Source organism: Gobio gobio, assembly GCF_949357685.1.
Source record: "Gobio gobio genome assembly, chromosome: 19".
NCBI classification, from domain to species: Eukaryota; Metazoa; Chordata; class Actinopteri; order Cypriniformes; family Gobionidae; genus Gobio; species Gobio gobio.
The window spans coordinates 9215905-9233722 of record NC_137112.1 but is presented as its reverse complement, the minus strand read 5'-3'; the positions used below and the strand labels follow the sequence as shown (position 1 = coordinate 9233722).

Sequence of the window (17818 nt, the reverse complement as noted above, 5' to 3'; positions counted from 1 at the left end):
ATGTATCCCAGTGTACCTAAAATTAAAAGAGTTTAATATACAGGTTTGTGGCTCTTAATTTATTTTGAACACTTGTAAACTTATGTTCACGGTTCTTTTTTTTTATAAATATAGTATTTGTATTAAATCTATATTCATTGAGTTGGATCAAGAAATCGAAATCGAATCGAATCGATTACATAGTAGTGTTAGTACTTAAACATTTATTTCAGTTAGTTGCCAATGGAACATATCAAGGTTTTTTTTTTTTGGTACGTTTTTTATGTCACAAGTAATGAAATATTGATATTTTATTTAAACAAAACAAATCATAGTTTTTTTCTTTTTACAATAAAAACACGGCCAGGAACCCTCAACCAGACTCTCAGCCAACCCAATATAAAAAAGCTTGATTTTCAAAAAAACACTAACTTTCATGAAAAATATTAACATTAACTACATACTTAGATTATTAGTTAATGTTCATTCATTTAGTTAGAAATACTATGAAATGTATATGCTATTTATAGTCTAAATATTTTGTCCCTATATTTATGGGACCTTGATGGACCCCTAGTAGTCTGTTGACCCCTGATTTTACTGAATTCTGATTGGTCATATGGATTTTGTCTTACAGGGGGGCTTTCTCTGAGGTGGTGCTTGCCGAGGAGAAGAGGACGAGGAAACTAGTGGCGATCAAGTGCATCCCGAAAAAAGCTCTGGAGGGGAAAGAAAACAGCATTGAAAATGAGATCGCTGTGCTCCACAAGTGAGTCATTAAAACAGATGTATATGACACGCACACACACACACATTCAATATCACCACCTACCAGCTGTATGAACACTGCGGCCAGAGTTGTAAAGTCCTTCATCTATATGTAACAGCCATGTTATCTCAGGGTGAGAGGACAGTAAGTGATTTGTGTGTGTGTGTGTGTTAAGAAACTCATGTTTAAACCGCTGGAATCATAAAGCTCTGTGGGAATGACTGAAGCCGAAGCAGCCGACGCTATTTTTAGTGTCTGGGTTGCCTGGGTTACCACAGGCAAAGAGGCACAGCGTTCACAGAGATATTTGAGGCAACGTGTGTATGAGGAAGCACTCACAGCTTGCTGCAAAGTCACATTTCTCAACAATGCTGCTGGCACCAGTGAAATGGCCTTAGACTTAAAATAGGGTATTAAAAAAATCGCATGCATCCTCATTCATTTATTTAACAACCTAAATGAGATGCCCTACTTAGACAGCAATTGAAGGCATCATCAGGTTTGAACGTGGTGACTGTTCCAAAAGGTCGGCAGCAGCATTATGTTGCCTTCTAAGGTACCTCATTTTGGTGAAAAATCTTATCAGAAGAACAGAATGCACTGCGACATCAACAACATCACTTTTAAAAAATCCATCCAAGATGGCGTAAGAATTAAATAAAATTCACTTTTCAGTCAAAAATATTACCAAAAAGTATAAATAAAAGCTCAAAAAAATTAAACCATGTTCACAATATTTGTGTGTGCCATGTATTTTTTTTATGCTTATTAAAGTCACAATGTAACAGAAGTATTGACAGATATTTTCTTCCATACTGTGACGTACACCATATTGCCTAAAGTTTTGGGACGCCTGCCTTTACATGCACATGAACTTTAATGACATCCCATTCTTAATCCGTAGGTTTTAATATGGAGTTGGCCCACCCTTTATAGCTATAACAGATTTCCACAAGGTTTAGGAGTGTGTTTATGGGAATTTTTGGCCATTCTTTTTGAAACGCATTTGTGAGGTCAGGCACTGATGTTGGACGAGAAGGTCTGGGTTGCAATCTCCGCTCTAATTCATCCCAAAGGTGTTGAGGTCAGGACTCGGTGCAGGCTAGTCAAGTTCCTCCACACCAAACTCGCTCATCCCTGTCTTCATGGACTGATGCTTTGTGCACTGTTCCCACAAATTTGGGAGCAGGAAATTGTCCAAAATGTCTTGGTATGCTGAAGCATTAGGAGTTCCTTTCACTGGAACTAAGGGGCCAAGCCCAACCTCTGAAAAACAACCTCACACCATAACCCCCCCTCCCCCAAACTTTACACTTGGCACAATGCAGTCAGGCAAGGACCGTTCTCCTGGCAACCGCCAAACCCAGACTCGTCCATCAGATTGCCAGACAGAGAAGCGTGATTGGTCACTCCAGAGAACTTGTCTCCACTGCTCTAGAGTCCAGTGGTGGCGTGCTTTACCCCACTGCATCCCACGCTTTGCATTGCACTTGGTGATGTAAGGCTTGGATGAGCTGCTCGGCCATGGAAACCCATTCCATGAAGCTCTCTACGCACTGTTCTTGAGCTAATCTGAAGGCCACATGAAGTTTGGAGGTCTGTAGCTATTGACTCTACAGAAAGTTGGCGACTTCTGTGCACTGTGTGCCTCAACATGCGCTGACCCCACTCTGTGATTTTACGTGGCCTACCACTTCGTGGCTGAGTTGCTGTTGTTCCCAATTGCTTCCACTTTGTTTTAATGCCACTAACATTTGACTGTAGAATAGAAATTTCACAAATGGACTTATTGCACAGGTGGCATCCTATCCTGGTACCACGCTTGAATTCACTGAGCTCCTGAGAGCGACCCATTCTCACAAATGTTTGTAGAAGCGTCTTCATGCCTAGTGCTTGATTTTATACACCTGTGGCCATGGACGTGATTGGATCACCAGAAATCAATGATATGGAGGGGTGTCCCAATACTTTTGGCAATATAGTGTATATCCGGGTGAAATGGATTATCGGAAAAGAAAAAGATTGTAGGGCAGGGAATTGGTTCTGTCCATCGGTTGTTAACTGGATGGAGTCAGATCTGAATGTGAGCTTGCAGTCAATTGTAAAAAGGGGGCAGAGTTTAACAGACTAAAGGCCAGATTTACTAAACAGGGCATTAGCGTCAGAGTGCAATTCCACAAAAGAGCCAATGGGAGTGAAAAGTTCAGCGTGTGACGTGCAAATGAAAGAACACAGACGCAGCGGATCATTTCCATAATGACCAACGCAATCTACTAAGGGCAGCGCAAATTAGCGTCTGGTTTAAAGGCACAATATGTCATTTTCGGCACTAGAGGTTGCTTATTCAAACAAAGGCATAGCTTGATAACGCCTTGATTTTGTGGAATCATGGGAGCTGTTGTCTTCACCTCTACAGCCGGTGGAAAAGAATCCGACAGGACTCGGGCAGAAATCATATTCATAGACGAGCTAATGTATTAAATATTTATTAACGTTACTTTAGTATGAAGCAGGGGGAGCGGAACGAGGCACTGGAGCAATTGCTAATGAGAGACACACGGCTCAAGAGCAATGGAGCTTTTATTATGCTGCAGACGACCACTACCGTTTCTTCCGCTCATGTGTATGTGGGGTAACGCAGCGCTGTTTTATCATGTTAGCTTGAGATTTGAGTGTGTTAAAGTTATGTTATAATGCTACTCTGAGCGTTCGCTCGGCGGCTACTATTCACTTATTCACTTATTCACACTGCAGTTGCTAGATTGATATTAGACATGGTACTCATGGTAAATCAAGAAAACCAGATTTAAACTATAAGACTAACTGTGTTGAGCTATATTACAGTTTTATATAACAGAGCTATATAACGATTCGTTTTCTGTTGATAAATGTCTCCGTTTTCTGTCGATAAATGTCTCCAAACAGTTGCTCACCTGTCTAATAAAACATATAATATATTAAATCGTTTGTGGTGTTCCATGGTGTCTACAAAACAAAAGCGAGGGTAACGCGAGGATGATGTCACGTATGGTCTGTGTCCTGGTTAAAATTGCTTATTTCTCAGGTTTTAAACATTCTTGGAAATATTTGGGATAATGTAAGTACACAAGTCAACAAAATATATAACATTGTTCCCTTTCAAGGGAACTCGCGCTGCGTCACCGCTTTGGGAACGCCCCTGCGTGATTGCGTCGTGAAGCACGTATGTCATCAGTCCAATAGAGAGACGGAACGTCATAGGCGGGTGACGTCATAGACCCGGAAACTATAAAGCACACCGGCAAACACACGCCTTTAGCTTCTGTTGCCTTCAACAAGCGCTCTCTGTCACTCTGTCCCAGTCATTCTGTGTTGTGTCTGAGTTCAGACTTTTTTGTTTTCAAGTCACACTCACACTCACGTTTGTAGAGAGAAAAAAAGCTATGGCGAGCGAACAACAGTTATTTTATTTATTTATTTATTTGATATGGACATAACAACAGCATTGGGCAAACCAGATACATTGTTTCTAGTGTTATAGCAAAACTGCTAATTTACAACACTTGTCCATAGGACAGTGTTCAGACAGTGTGTTCCTCCCTGCTCACGCTACATTACGAGTGGGGATACACACTTGATGTGTGTTGTTTGTCTGGGTGAGCAGCACGCGCAGTCGGCTCTCGAGGGTGCCGGCTGCGAGCATTGTGAGGCGCTGCCTCTTCGCGTGCTGCGATCCCGCCGGGCGCTCTTCGAGGAGGGCGTCCCGGTTCGCGCTCCCCACGGCACGGGTCCCGCTGCTGCTGAGGCTCAGCGACGACTTATGTCGTGGGGTTCGCAAAATGATCTGTGGGAGGGGATGGAGACGGGCCCCGCCCTATCTCATCCTTCACCCGGCAGATCCAGTGCCGCCTCTCTGGGTTCGGGAGCCCGCTCTGCGGATTCTCCCGCCCGGGGAGCGGCCGCGGTGTTACAGATATCTTCCTCCGAGGAGGTCGATGTCTGTAGCATCGACGCAGGGGGTGAGGACTCGCCACTTCATTCCCCTGCTGGTGAGGAGCTGATGGATGTGCTGAGCAGAGCGGTGGCCAGATTACATATTGACTGGCCACCTGAACAACATGAGCGAGCTGCCGTAAAAAGCAGACTCGACGAGCGCTTCTCCCTGCGCGCTCTGTTCAGCCTCCATCTGCCGTTTTTCCCGGACCTCCACACCGAGGTGTCGAGGTCTTGGAAGCGGCCCGTGTCTGCACGCATTTTCACCCTGCACACTTCCGTGTACAGCAATATCGCGGGGTTGAAAAGACACGGTTATGGTCAGATGCCCCGGGTTGGGCAGAGGCTCGCGAGCCATCTCTCACCCGAGTCTGCGTCTGCCATAAAGGCCACAAAAAAACGTTAAAAGTGACATCATCTTTTGTGGGCAAAGCGTACTCGGCAGCAGGTCAGGCCGCTGCGTGTCTGCACACTATGTCAATCGTGCAGGCATACCAGGCTCATCTGCTGCGAGACCTGGGTGAGAGCCACGAGATCGGAGTTGATACCATCAATGAACTCCGATCTACAGCTGATCTCGCTCTCCGTGCCACCAAGGAGACGGCCCGATGCGTTGGCCGTTCTATGGCAGCCCAGGTGGCCACGGAGAGGCACTTGTGGCTCAATCTTACGGAGATTAAGGAACGTGATAAAAGCTTTTTGCTTGATGCGCCGCTGTCTCCGGGAGGCCTGTTCGGTGACGCTGTCACCACTGTTACCGACAGGTTCCTGGAGGCAAAGAAACAGGCGGCGGCGCTCAAGCAGTTCCTTCCCCGTAAGCCCCAGGTCTCGTCTGCTGCTGGGCGGGAGCAGCAGACCCCGAGTACGAGCTCCTCCCATAGGGCGCAGCAGAAAGTGAGTGTCGCAACTCGTACACCCCCTCAGAAAGGGTCGTCGGGTGCGCGGCGCTCACAGGCGCAGCCTTCTAAGCCCAGGGCTGATCTGAGGACAGTCACCGTGGCGAGGAAGGCTGCGTCTAAGAAGTCCTGACGCCTCTGGGCCCAGGACAGTGAGGGTGATCCCCTCCGTGGGCGCACGGTGCTCACCGCTGTATACGGTACCCGTGTGTCCGCGGTACCCTCACGGGGTCAATCCGCCAACCCTGCCCGAGTGCCGGGGCGCGGAGAAACCCCGCGGATGGCCCGCACCCTCTTCGGAGGGTAACTATGACGTCGAGTCAGTCGTTCCCTGCCGGTTCGCCGCTTCAGGGCGCTGCACTCGCGGTGCAGAGTACATCAGAGGCCAGCCTCGAGAGGCTGGTACCCTTAGTAGATTTTGTGTCAGAGTGGGAGAAGTGGTAGTGGGAGAAGTGGGAGATTTTGTGTCAGAGTGGGAGTTTTTTTATAGGTGGTTTTTATATTCTTATGTGGTTTATATATTTTTATTTTTCTGTATGTGTGATATTCTTGCTCTTCTGTAAAGCACTTTGGTCAGCCTGGGGGCTGTTGGAAATGTGCTATACAAATAAAATTGAACTTGAACTTGAACTTGAACTTGAGAATCTGCCTCACATATCTCGTTGGGTCCTGTGATGTGTAAGATTGGGGTACGCTATCCAGTTCAGATGCCGTCCCCCCAGCTTCAACGGGGTCCTCTCCACTGTGGTGGACCCCGAGCAGGCTCTGGTGATGACTCAGGAAGTACAGACTCTGCTGCAAAAGGGGGCTATAGAGAGGGCGAATGTGGAAGCAGACGCCCTGTCGAGGCAGGGCCCGAGGCCCGGGGAGTGGAGGCTTCACACAGAGGTAGTGGAGCTCCTTTGGGAGAAGTTCGGCAGGGCTCAAGTGGACCTGTTCGCCACTCACGACAATTCGCATTGTCGACTGTGGTTCTCCCTGTCGCCCCCAGCTCCTCTCGGACTGGACGCGATGGTACAGGAGTGGCCGAGGCTGCCCCTGTACGCTTTTCCCCCGATTGCTCTGCTTCCGGGAGTTCTAGAGAGAGTGCGTCGGGACGGGGCCCGTCTTCTGCTAGTAGCCCCATTCTGGCCGGGCCGGGTATGGTTCTCGGACCTAGTGTCTCTCCTCGACGGCTCTCCCCTGGAGATTCCTATCAGGAGGGACCTTCTCTCTCAGGCGGGCGGAATCTTTGTACACCCCCGCCCGGAGTTGTGTAAACTGTGGGCTTGGCCTCTGAGGGGGCCCAGCTCATAAGCTCCGGTCTCTCAACTGAGGTTGTTGAGACCATTCTTCACTCCAGAGCTCCCTCTACGAGGAAACTTTACTTTCCAAAGTGGAGACTCTTCACCTTATGGTGTCGAGATCGCCTGCGGGATCCAGTTAACTGCCCTGCGAGCGTGGTGCTGGAGTTCCTGCAGGAGAGATTCTCTGCTGTGTTAGCTCCCTCCACACTGAAGGTGTACGTGGCGGCCATAGCAGCTTACCACACTCCTTTGAGTGGAGTTTCTTTAGGGCGACACCCGCTAGTAACCCGTTTCCTCCGTGGAACTTTGAGACTGAGACCTGTGACACGCACCAGGGTGCCGGCCTGGGACTTATCCATCGTCCTTCAGGGCCTGTCCGAGGCTCCCTTCGAGCCGCTCGAGGATGTTCCTGAGAAGTTTCTCACTCTAAAAACATTATTTCTCCTTGCTATATCTTCCCTTAAAAGAATAGGGGACTTGCAAGCCCTCTCTGTTGCACCCTCGTGCTTGGAGTTTTCCCCGGGCATGGCTAAGGCTTTTCTCTCTCAGAGGCCCGGGTATATTCCTAAGGTCCTCACTAACCCAGTGAGACCTATTGTTCTCCAGGCCTTCTGTCCTCATCCCTTCACGACGTCAGGCCAGGAAAAATTAAATCTGCTTTGTCCTGTTCACGCACTAGACGCTTATGTCCACAGAGCTGCCCTGTGGAGGAAAACTGATCAACTGTTTGTCTGTTACGGGCCTCCCTCGAGAGGAGGTCCAGTTTCAAAGCAGAGAATGAGCAAGTGGGTGGTTGAGGCTATCTCACTTGCTTATGTGGCGGCCGGACAGCCCTCCCCTTTAGCTGTTCGGTCCCACTCCACTAGGAGTATGGCTGCCTCTCAAGCTCTTTTAGCAGGGGCCTCCCTGCAGGAAGTTTGTGATGCGGCGGGGTGGTCCTCACCACATACGTTCATCAGATTCTATGAACTTGATGTCAATGCTACTCCGGGGTCTCGGGTGCTCGCCTCTTAACTCGTGCCACAGGCGGGCATTCAGACTCGCATGGGGACGTGGGTATTCTCGTTCCCAAAGCGGTGACGCAGCGCGAGTTCCCTTGAAAGGGAACGTCTCGGTTACGACTGTAACCTTAGTTCCCTGAATAGGGAACGAGACGCTGTGTCACCCTGCCATGCTCCTCGTTTCAGGCCTTCTTCAGAAGCTAACGGTGTGTTTTTGCCGGTGTGCTTATTAGTTTCCGGGTCTATGACGTCACCCGCCTATGACGTTCCGTCTCTCTATTGGACTGATGACATACGTGCTTCACGACGCAATCACGCAGGGGCGTTCCCAAAGCGGTGACGCAGCGTCTCGTTCCCTATTCAGGGAACTAAGGTTACAGTCGTAACCGAGACGTTCTAGCGGGTTTTGGATGTTTTCATCCAAAAATCGTACATATTGTGCCTTAATGACATGCTTTTTTGTAACAATGGCACAAACACCAGTTAATTGGTGAGCGCAAACCTTAGTAAATCACCTTGCCAGATTCATTTAGATACTCTCCTCCCATACATTTTGTGTCTGAAAGGGAAACTCCTTAGCCTGAAGTTGTCATACTCAATTCTAGTCAGAATATGAGTCTGATACTGCTCCGTTGGGCTGTGATTAGGGGGCGAGTTTCAACCGAACCAGGAAAGACCTCAATTGGATAGACCTACAACCACTCAAAGCAACGGAGCGACGTATAATGTTAGTTGTCAAATGTCAACAGAACTCAACTGCACATAGTGTTGCCAAGTCCACGGTTTTGCCACGGGCTGTTTTTCCATGTCCGCGGTTTGAAGCGACCCCAATTATGTGACACATATTTGACTCCCCAAATGCCATTTTTTTTCGGATAACCGTGGACCCCCCTCCCCCCTCCCGATGTTTGCCGGTGTTGAAAAAAAAAAGTAAGGATACACAGAGTACTTACCAACACGATCATAATTAATGTTTCATAGAGAAATAGTGAAGTTCTCCGTTTAGGATTAGAATGAATTCAACCCAAGAGCTCTTTGGTGACGTGGATGATTACGTTTCTGTTGATCATCTGTCCATCATCGTATAAAGCCCGCACTGACAATTTCATTGGTCCGAACAGCTCTGGTTCGAGCATAGTTGCTCCACAACGGACCAAGTCCAGACCGAACTTCCCGAACTCAAATGTTGTGGGCGGGGCTAAGTTCGGCTGGCATCCAGGCTAGAAACTCGTACAAATACATATGCAATAAGGTAAGCCCCAAAAATAACTCTGCCAATGCCTTTTCAATGCTAATTTATCACTGCGTGTCTTTAGAAAATCCTAACCGTCGTTTTTTAACGCCAAAAGAGGGTTTGCGCTGGCGCAAGCTGTTAGTAAATCTGGCCTTTAATAATTAAAGACATTCGTCACCAGAGAGAAGTCTGTCATTTCACTGGAAAATTAAGTGACATTTTGATTAAAAATTATGTCCAAAAAACTTTTCACAATAAGATCAATAACATGCATTCAGAAAATAGATGGAGGGTGAATTTCCATCTCATTGGACTTCACCATGTCGTGTCATTAGCTTAGCAACATGCTAACGTCAAACGCTACTGAAATCAATTATAAGTTGAGCATTATGTTGGTCATTTTAAGTAGCATTGTATGAGGTCCGTTTTCAGTTAGCATGCTGCCTGAGAAGGCTCAGGCAGGCTGCCCACGTAGTGCATAGACAGCGAGGCAGCTCTAGGTTTTGTAACAGCTTAAGTCTGTATTGTCTCAAATGCCCTTGTGGCACAACTTTATATCTTAACTGAACAGATTAGCTGTCATTTTTTTAACAAATGCTTTTTTGCTCAAAGCAATTTACTGTAATCTACTGCAGGGACAGTCCCCGGTCTTTGTCACCCACAGAGATGAGACAGCAGGAATGTGATGTCAGCGTTGTGTAAAATGTCCAGATTATTTCACTGTGAATCTGACAGGGCGTCCTCAAGGAAAGACATGCTCAGTGACCTTACTGTGCAAACCAGAGCATAGGGCACCCTGGGACAAGGCCTCACTCATGTCTGCTGTCAGCGAGTACAAGTACTTTTGAATCAGAGTTATTATAGTTTGGAAGAATTTTTTTAATTTTTATTCAGTCTTGTATTGTGGTCCTCATACATCCTTTTTATTTTATTTGTATTATGAGTGTCGCAGTATACCAATATTGACGGTAACTGTGACTATTAAAAAATGAAATATAATAATACTAATACTACAATGTTAAATATTTTAGTGCGAAATTAATCAGACCATCCAACATACATTGAAAATACAATTGAAATTATTTTGTCTTTAATTTAATTTAGTTTTTGTTGTTATTGTAGCTCACATGTATACTTTTTTATTTTAATATAAGTTAATGAGATTTAAATAGTTAATCAAATAACACATTAAACAATACATTTTCATCATAGCTAACATAATCAAGTGTTACTATAAGTCAATCACATTCTTCCAGCAACAAATATACGTTTTAATCAAGAAACATCACCATACCAGAATATTTTGAGGGGAAAAGCGAAAAGCACATGGGACTGATAGGCAATCGCATGTCGTGCAAGAGGAAACCCGGCAGGTGTGTTCCACTGATAACGTTCCCTCCCCCAACAAATTCCCAAAGAAAAGTTACGCTATTCTAACATTACTTTCACATAACTTGTGAATGATAATATAGGAACAAAATTTGTGAAGTACACTAAACAAAAAAAAATTCAACATTAGTATAAACCATAAATAAAGAAAATACAATGTAGAAGAAAAGAAAATACACAAGTCAAAACAAATCAATGAATAATTTCACACCAGTTACACCTTAATGACATGCTTTTTTTGTAATAATGGCACAAACACCAGTAAATTGACGAGCGCAAACCTTAGTAAATCACCTTGCATGATTCATTTAAATACTCTCCTCCCATACATTTTGTGTCTGAAAGGGAAACTCCTACAAATACGTATGCAATTTGGTCAGCCGCAAAAAATATACATTTTTTATTCAGTCTTGTATTTTGGTCATCATACATCCTTTTTTATTTTATTTGTATTATGAGTGTCGCGGTATACCAATATTGGCGGTAACTGTGATATTAAAAAAATAAATATAATAATACTAGTGTGAAATAAATCAGACCATCCAACATTCATTGAAAATACGATTGAAATTATTTTGTCTTTCATTTCATGCAAAAAAGCATGTCCTTAAGGTGTAACTGGTGTGAAATTATTCATTGATTTGTTTTGACTTTTCTTCTATATTGTTTTTTCTTGTATATCTGTATTTTATGGTTTATAATAGTACTAGTTTTCATTAACAGTAATATCCTTGTTTTGGAATCGTGCCTGCCCACAGTTGTGTGGGTCGGAGTGGTGTATAGTTTGGAAGAAGGCCAAGACGAGGCCACCAGAATGCCTGAAAGGAGAGAAGGGGAGTGGGTGAGTGTACATGTTTTTGACGGGAGAGAAAGAATGAGAATGAGTGGAAGAGAGCCTCAGTGACTCATTCAGGTGCCTCTGTCGTGTCGTATTGCCAGTGGGGAGGTGTGTGGGATTCCACCGTTCGGCTCAATTAGAGCCCCCGCATGTCACACACGCACGCAGTCCTTCTGTAAGTCAATGAAAATCAGCTGGGCTGTTGGCTGTTGTGGGGGCAGTGAAGACTGGGAGCCGGGGGTCACGGAGGAAGATGTGTGACATTAGTTTATACATTCTTCTTTAACTCTTCTTTATTATCCACTAGACTAATACAAAATCCACCCCCTCGTAGACTTTAGTCAGAATAGACGGCATATTTAATTTCAATGAACACAAGGCTGTGTGGGAGGGAAGTACAGTCTGTTCAATATGTCACAAGCTGCGTTCTGATTCTCAGGGATCCTACGCAGTGTTCACCGCTCCCTGCACTGATCAGGCGGTTTCTGTTAGAGTTTATTTCTCATGGTGGGATTCGTTCATTCAGAGTTCCCCAAATCGTCATCGAACAAAGATGAAACTTGTGTCAGACAGATTTGGGATTGAGTATGATGATGACGACATCATGTACCTGTGGAACTACATCAAATAAAACAAACATTTTCATATATGAATACATATAATAGTCAGGGATAGACATTAAGCAGGTTGAATTTTAGATATAATAATGTATATACATTTTTCAATTGTAGTCTTTTAAAAAGGCATCTGAAATAATATATAGTATCTTCTTATTAAATTATAAAGTATCTTCTTATTAAACTGTTTGTACACTTACAAAGTTCTCAATGCTTCGGTTTGCATGTAGGGGCCCTCGTTATGCTACCGTGTTAGTGTGAGGCTATTTTGAGCCTTGTTAGTGGTATTAACTAGCGATTTAATTTGACTTATTCTATGCCCCATATAGCGTTATAAGCTAATCTGTTTTTAGAGATAGAACTCTTTACATTCGATTTACATGAAAACGCATCCCAGAGAACGATCTACTTGGTAACCATGTGTTAATTACCCCTAGGTTCATTTTTCACCGGAGTTGTCCTTTAAAGCGATTGTGCACTATTCAAGAACAACGTTATGGAAAACTTCTCCGTTCAGTGCTCGTGAGCTTTTTTTCTGTGACACAGAGAGCAGTGTCGTGTCTCTGACAACGCGCGCGACCTGAAGCCAGATCACTTTCACTTCACTTTCACTCCTCACAAAGCTTTGTCATTTGTATGTCTTAAGGCCTGCCAGTTTTGAACATTGAAGTGATTTTAGACCATCAGATGTGTATTTGTTCATGTGTCACAATATATCAGGCATTGATATAATGCCTGATATATTGTGACACACAAACACTCAGACAGTAGCTCGCACATCACGTGAAGATCGGAGGAGTGCAGAAACTCATTGTCAACGCTACCCTGTGATTCATCACTAAAGTAGCTTAGAAACTCAACTGTTATAGATTTTAATACCTTTGAAGTAAGTGCAAACCACAGCTTCATAATTAATAGAGACGGTATGACTAATTCACACACACAATCACTCTCTCATTAATGCATTCAAATAAATGTAATGTAGGCCTACTGTGCTAATTTATCTGTATCTGATGTACAACTAACAGAAATCTGCCCCATAGACAATAACTGCTGAAAGTGAGCTGCAGAAATGCACATCCATTAGAAAAAAATATCCCACCTTTAATAGTTGAACATATTTACTTTCAGTACAAACTTTATCAGTGAACTATGAGGGCAAAAAAATGAAAGCAAAAAAAAACAAAGAAGAGCAAAATAATCGTTCATTAATCGTAATCGAGGTAAAATGTTCAATTAATCAATATTTTTATTTTTGGTCAAATCGTTACAGCACTAGTGCACACATAAAGCTGCCTCTCAGTACTAAATTTAGTTATTTTTCACTGTTTATTGCACTTAAACAGTCAAATACACACAAAATAATATCAAAATGCACTTAAATGAACGTAAACCGCTGAGAAAGAAAACGCATGTGTATGGAATTTCATGGATCCGTGCGTCAGGTCTTAAAGTGACAGGAGCCTAATGCTGCATTCACACCGAACGCGAATAGAGCGTCTGGCGCAAGTGATTTCCATGTTAAGTCAATGGAAAGGCGTGTTGACGCGCGTCTGGAGGTCCTGCGGCGCGATAGACGCGTTTCGCACGGCGCGATGGACGTGATTCTGCCTCATTCTCACGAATGGTGCGAATTGGACGCGAATTGAGCGTCTTGCGTGATACGAACATTATGCGTGAGTGGTGCTTTTTGTGCATTCACGCGTTTGAAGCGAATTCGCGTCTGACGCCCGAGTTGAAAAATCTGAACTTTGGCATCAATTCGCGCGGCGTTAACCAATCAGGACCCTGGTTGCTGCTGTCACGTGGTAAAGTGACATGACGAGAAACCCTGCATAATTTAAAAATACTACTATTGTGTCATAAAATTTAGTTTTAAGAGTTTTTTCAGGTGAAAATGTTGTTGTTTAAAGCTCAAATCTGTGGTTTATTTATAAAGAGAGCGCCTATTTAAAAAAATAATCTTGTGTTTTTGGAGTTGTGAGATCCAGGCGATCACCGGGCGCTCAGCGCTCATTAACCCCGGCGAGAGCAGCCTTTCCTCGGCCAGTCCTTCTGACGTTTGCCGCTTGCTCTGATGTCCTGTAGTGGTTCGTCTTATGTGGATCTAACGGGCGATCTTTGGTGTCATGAATCTATAATTTGTTGTCTACCAAATCGTTTTGACTGAGAGCAAAGAGAAGTTTCATAACTTTATTTTTTAAGGATATTTAAATATATATGCAGTGAAGATAATGTAGGAGTTGCCTGGACCACATTTGTGTGGCTATTAATGCTTAATATATATTTTTTTATGAAAATGAAAAGAGGCAGAGTGGTGTTTTATGACATATTTCTCCTGGAGCGTCTTGAATGCGCGTCTTTTCCGCTTCAAACGCTCAATTTTTTACGCGCATCCAATTCGTGCCCTTCATGACAACTGTGAGGGGGGTGAATTTTTTTATAACTCATTCGTTTACATTATATAAAGCATTAAAGTTCTGCATAATTAAGGGTGTGGCCTCTTTGAGTGACAGGTGGATAGCCATTTATCTGCTGTCTGTTAGTCATCGCATCACTTCAGCTCCCGCCTGTTTGCCCATTTTCTGTTATCCGGGAGTGACACGCGATGACGCGCTGCCAAGATGGCAACGGCCAGCTCGTCCCTACTTTGCGCCTCAGAACGGCTCATCAGAATCCTATGGGTGACGTCACGGACACTATATCCATATTTTTTTACAGTCTATGGGCCAGTGGAGTGAGTGGCTAGTAACTATGGAAAACCACTAGCCATAGTGGCTGGTGAGCAAAAAAAATATTGCAGTCACAAACTAAAATATATTGTTTCAAATCAAAAAAAATTTGTCTTGAGTTTTCAATTGCATAATTCCCAATGAGCAGCTGAGTAGTTAATTCCTTAACAATAAGAAGTTTAGTTTTTTGGTTTATCCAATTTTCAATAATTTTTTTTTTGCTTAAAAATTAAAATGAAAGATTGTGATATTGTAATTCATCTCAGAGTCTTCTAGCTTTGATTGATGGCTTTGGACTCCCTGTGGAGAAGGAAATGGATAGGAAAAATTCTCATAGAACCGCTGAAGGCCGCTGATTAAATTAAAGATGAAACATTTTTTCTCCACGCTTTGTGAGATGTTTCTGCCTGTTGCCTTCTTGCTACGAGTGGCTCACTGTGCCAGCTGCTCTGCAAATGTCACATTATGTTGTTGTTAGTAACATGTCTTACAGTATGTTTGTAATAGGCATGAGACATTTGATTAAAACCAAATGAGAACTCTCTCCCTCCCCCTCTGTCTGGCTTTACTCATTCTCTTTCTCAGGATTCAATGCACTCAGACCTGGTTTCATATTTACATTGCATGTCAGGCTATAGAAAACTAGAAATCTGATTCCAGATCCCCTTGGTAAATATTTATGAAGCATCTCTGGGTCAGTTTAACGGCAGAGATTGGTTTGGACGAGGAGAGATCTGGGGTCAGATCAGTTTTCATGGAGACAGGCTGATTAAAGCTGTTAGTGTGAGCCGTGAAGCTGCAGTCACACTAATTATAACACACTCTTTGACACTTTCGGCTCCACCCAAACAGATTTGCATATAATGCTCTTGGCTTCGTGCCTTAAAGAAATATTTCATGTTCAATACTAGGTAATGCTTAGTCGACTGCACTTGTAACGTAATGTTCATCACCGCAAAAATTACTCACTGTTCCGATATGCTACAAGACAGAAACAGCATGTCAATATGATTTTAGTGTGTTGAAGTCACTTAAAGGGTTACTTCAGCGATTTAGCATTAAGCTTTGTATCAGTAGAAACCCGGTAGTATATTCGAATGATCGTGCTTCCCCCCTCATGTCCCCCTGAGACGAGAGACTTATGTATTTTATGTCTGGAGTTGAAAACAAGTGGAACTAGCTCCTACTACTGGCTGTAGTCTCTAGCCTCGGGCCAAAAAAGCCTCAGATGACACAAATATCGTCATTTTGCGTCATCGGAGGCTTTTTTGGCCAGAGGCTAGAGACTACAGCCAGTAGTAGGAGCTAGTTCCACATGTTTTCAATCCGCCCATAGCGGGTGGGATCTCACTCACAGAATGTAAGACACAGACGGGCCGCACGGACATTCATAACGGAGCGATGCGGAGCAAAGCGAGTGTTCTCAATGAATTCCTATGAAAGTTAAGCTTCCATAGGCATGAACTGAAAACACACCAGACTGGACATGCACCGTGAATGACTGTGAGGCCGTGAATGAATGAACAACAATGCGGCCGTGAATGAATGCCGGTCGGCCGTACTCATTTTCGGTTTTGAATTAGCGCCAATTCGGGGGCAGGTTGCTTGAATTGTGGGTTCATGAAAACACAACAACAAAACGGTACAATGACAAACTCACTTAAATAGGCGCATTTCACTTTGAAACCAAATCTTCCACGATCATCTGGTCTGTCAGATCCTCACTCTCTGATAAATGATCTGAATCCTGCTGTGTTTGCGCTGAGACTCTCGTTCGGCTCGTGCTGTATTGAGCAGACACGTTCAGTTTTTAATTGTAGTGTCTGTTCTCTAACTGAACTAAATTATTTTATTTCTATAAAAATCGAAACGACGGTGGGGTGGTGCTGCGGTGGGCAAGAGATGTAACCGGTAGGCGTGACTTAGGAGTGGCTTCGTAGGGCAGCGAAGAAAGTGCATTCTTGGAGCTGTTGTCTTTCATCCATATGAGCCAAAAATACATTTTCTGGCTTTTCTCAGTCTAGAAGGCACCAACTTCTAAAATAATTTCACATTTCTACTACATAAATGACCCAGTTTAAATACACATTCATCTTTCCAGCGGTGAAGTACCCCTTTAACTAACATTTCCTGTGTAAAGTTATATAAAATTTTAGAGCTTTTTGCAATTAATTGTGGTCTCTGATACTACTTTTTCTTCTGGAAGTATGTCTTTTCATATCATTTCTTTTTTGAAGCACCAAGAAGTACTAAGCCTAGATATTTTGCCTCATTCCTGGGTTGACATGTTTTTTTCCCTCCTTTCTCTTTCTCTCAGGATTAAACATGCCAACATAGTTTCCCTGGAGGACATCTTTGAGTGTAAATCCCACCTCTACCTTGTCATGCAACTGTGAGTGATTAATCCTTTATTTTAACTTTGCTGTTGTCCCATATTTTTGTGCTTTCCGTACAGAGTGCATGAGCCGACCTCCAAACAATTCAGCTATTATCTAGTGCAGCTGCCATGCGCTGGTTGCCGTTTTTAGCTCCTTATCTCGAACTCATTCATTTCCGTGACTTAAAGGCTCTCCAAGTTTGTGTGGCTTTTATGGTGAACGAATCTAAATGCAGGCCAAAGGCTATTTTAGAGCGTTTATATTGAACAACACTTAAAATTCAATTTAAACAATGCATAAAAAAAATGCAGGAGATGTAAAGGTAGAGAACCGACATTATTACATGTATTATTATTGCTACCATACATAAATGTAGACATTTAGACCCAAAAATATCCTCTACATATGTACATGAACACAAACACTTTATTGTATTATAAAATATGTCAGAACTCCTCCGTAACACAGTAGGCACTATAGTGGCATTAGCAGAAACTGCTATGATTTGCAGTGCGTTGGTTAAGCGCTGACATCATAAAATTTGCATACTTGGGTCTCTTGTGAAAAAAAGTGTGCCTAATTGTATTGAATTACTGTAAGGACATTGTAAATCAGTATGTTTTAATAATCCTTTGTCATGTTTTTGAGGTACACTTATATTGATGTCTTGACTAACATTCTAAAAAGTACATGCATAGTACTTGATTATAGTTTTAACTGTAGTGTC

The 17818-nt window shown here is 43.5% G+C and overlaps 1 protein-coding gene across 2 annotated transcripts in view; it reads left to right on the top strand.

The window, feature by feature from the left end:
• camk1b (calcium/calmodulin-dependent protein kinase Ib) overlaps positions 1 to 17818 on the top strand; it is a 126194-nt gene that overhangs the window by 70740 nt on the left and 37636 nt on the right. For both annotated transcript variants that reach the window (XM_079844684.1, XM_079844683.1), the window contains exons 3-4: positions 617 to 748; positions 17031 to 17105. In XM_079844684.1, coding sequence (XP_079700810.1) covers positions 617 to 748; positions 17031 to 17105 — 207 coding nt within the window. The remainder of the gene's footprint in view (positions 1 to 616; positions 749 to 17030; positions 17106 to 17818) is intronic.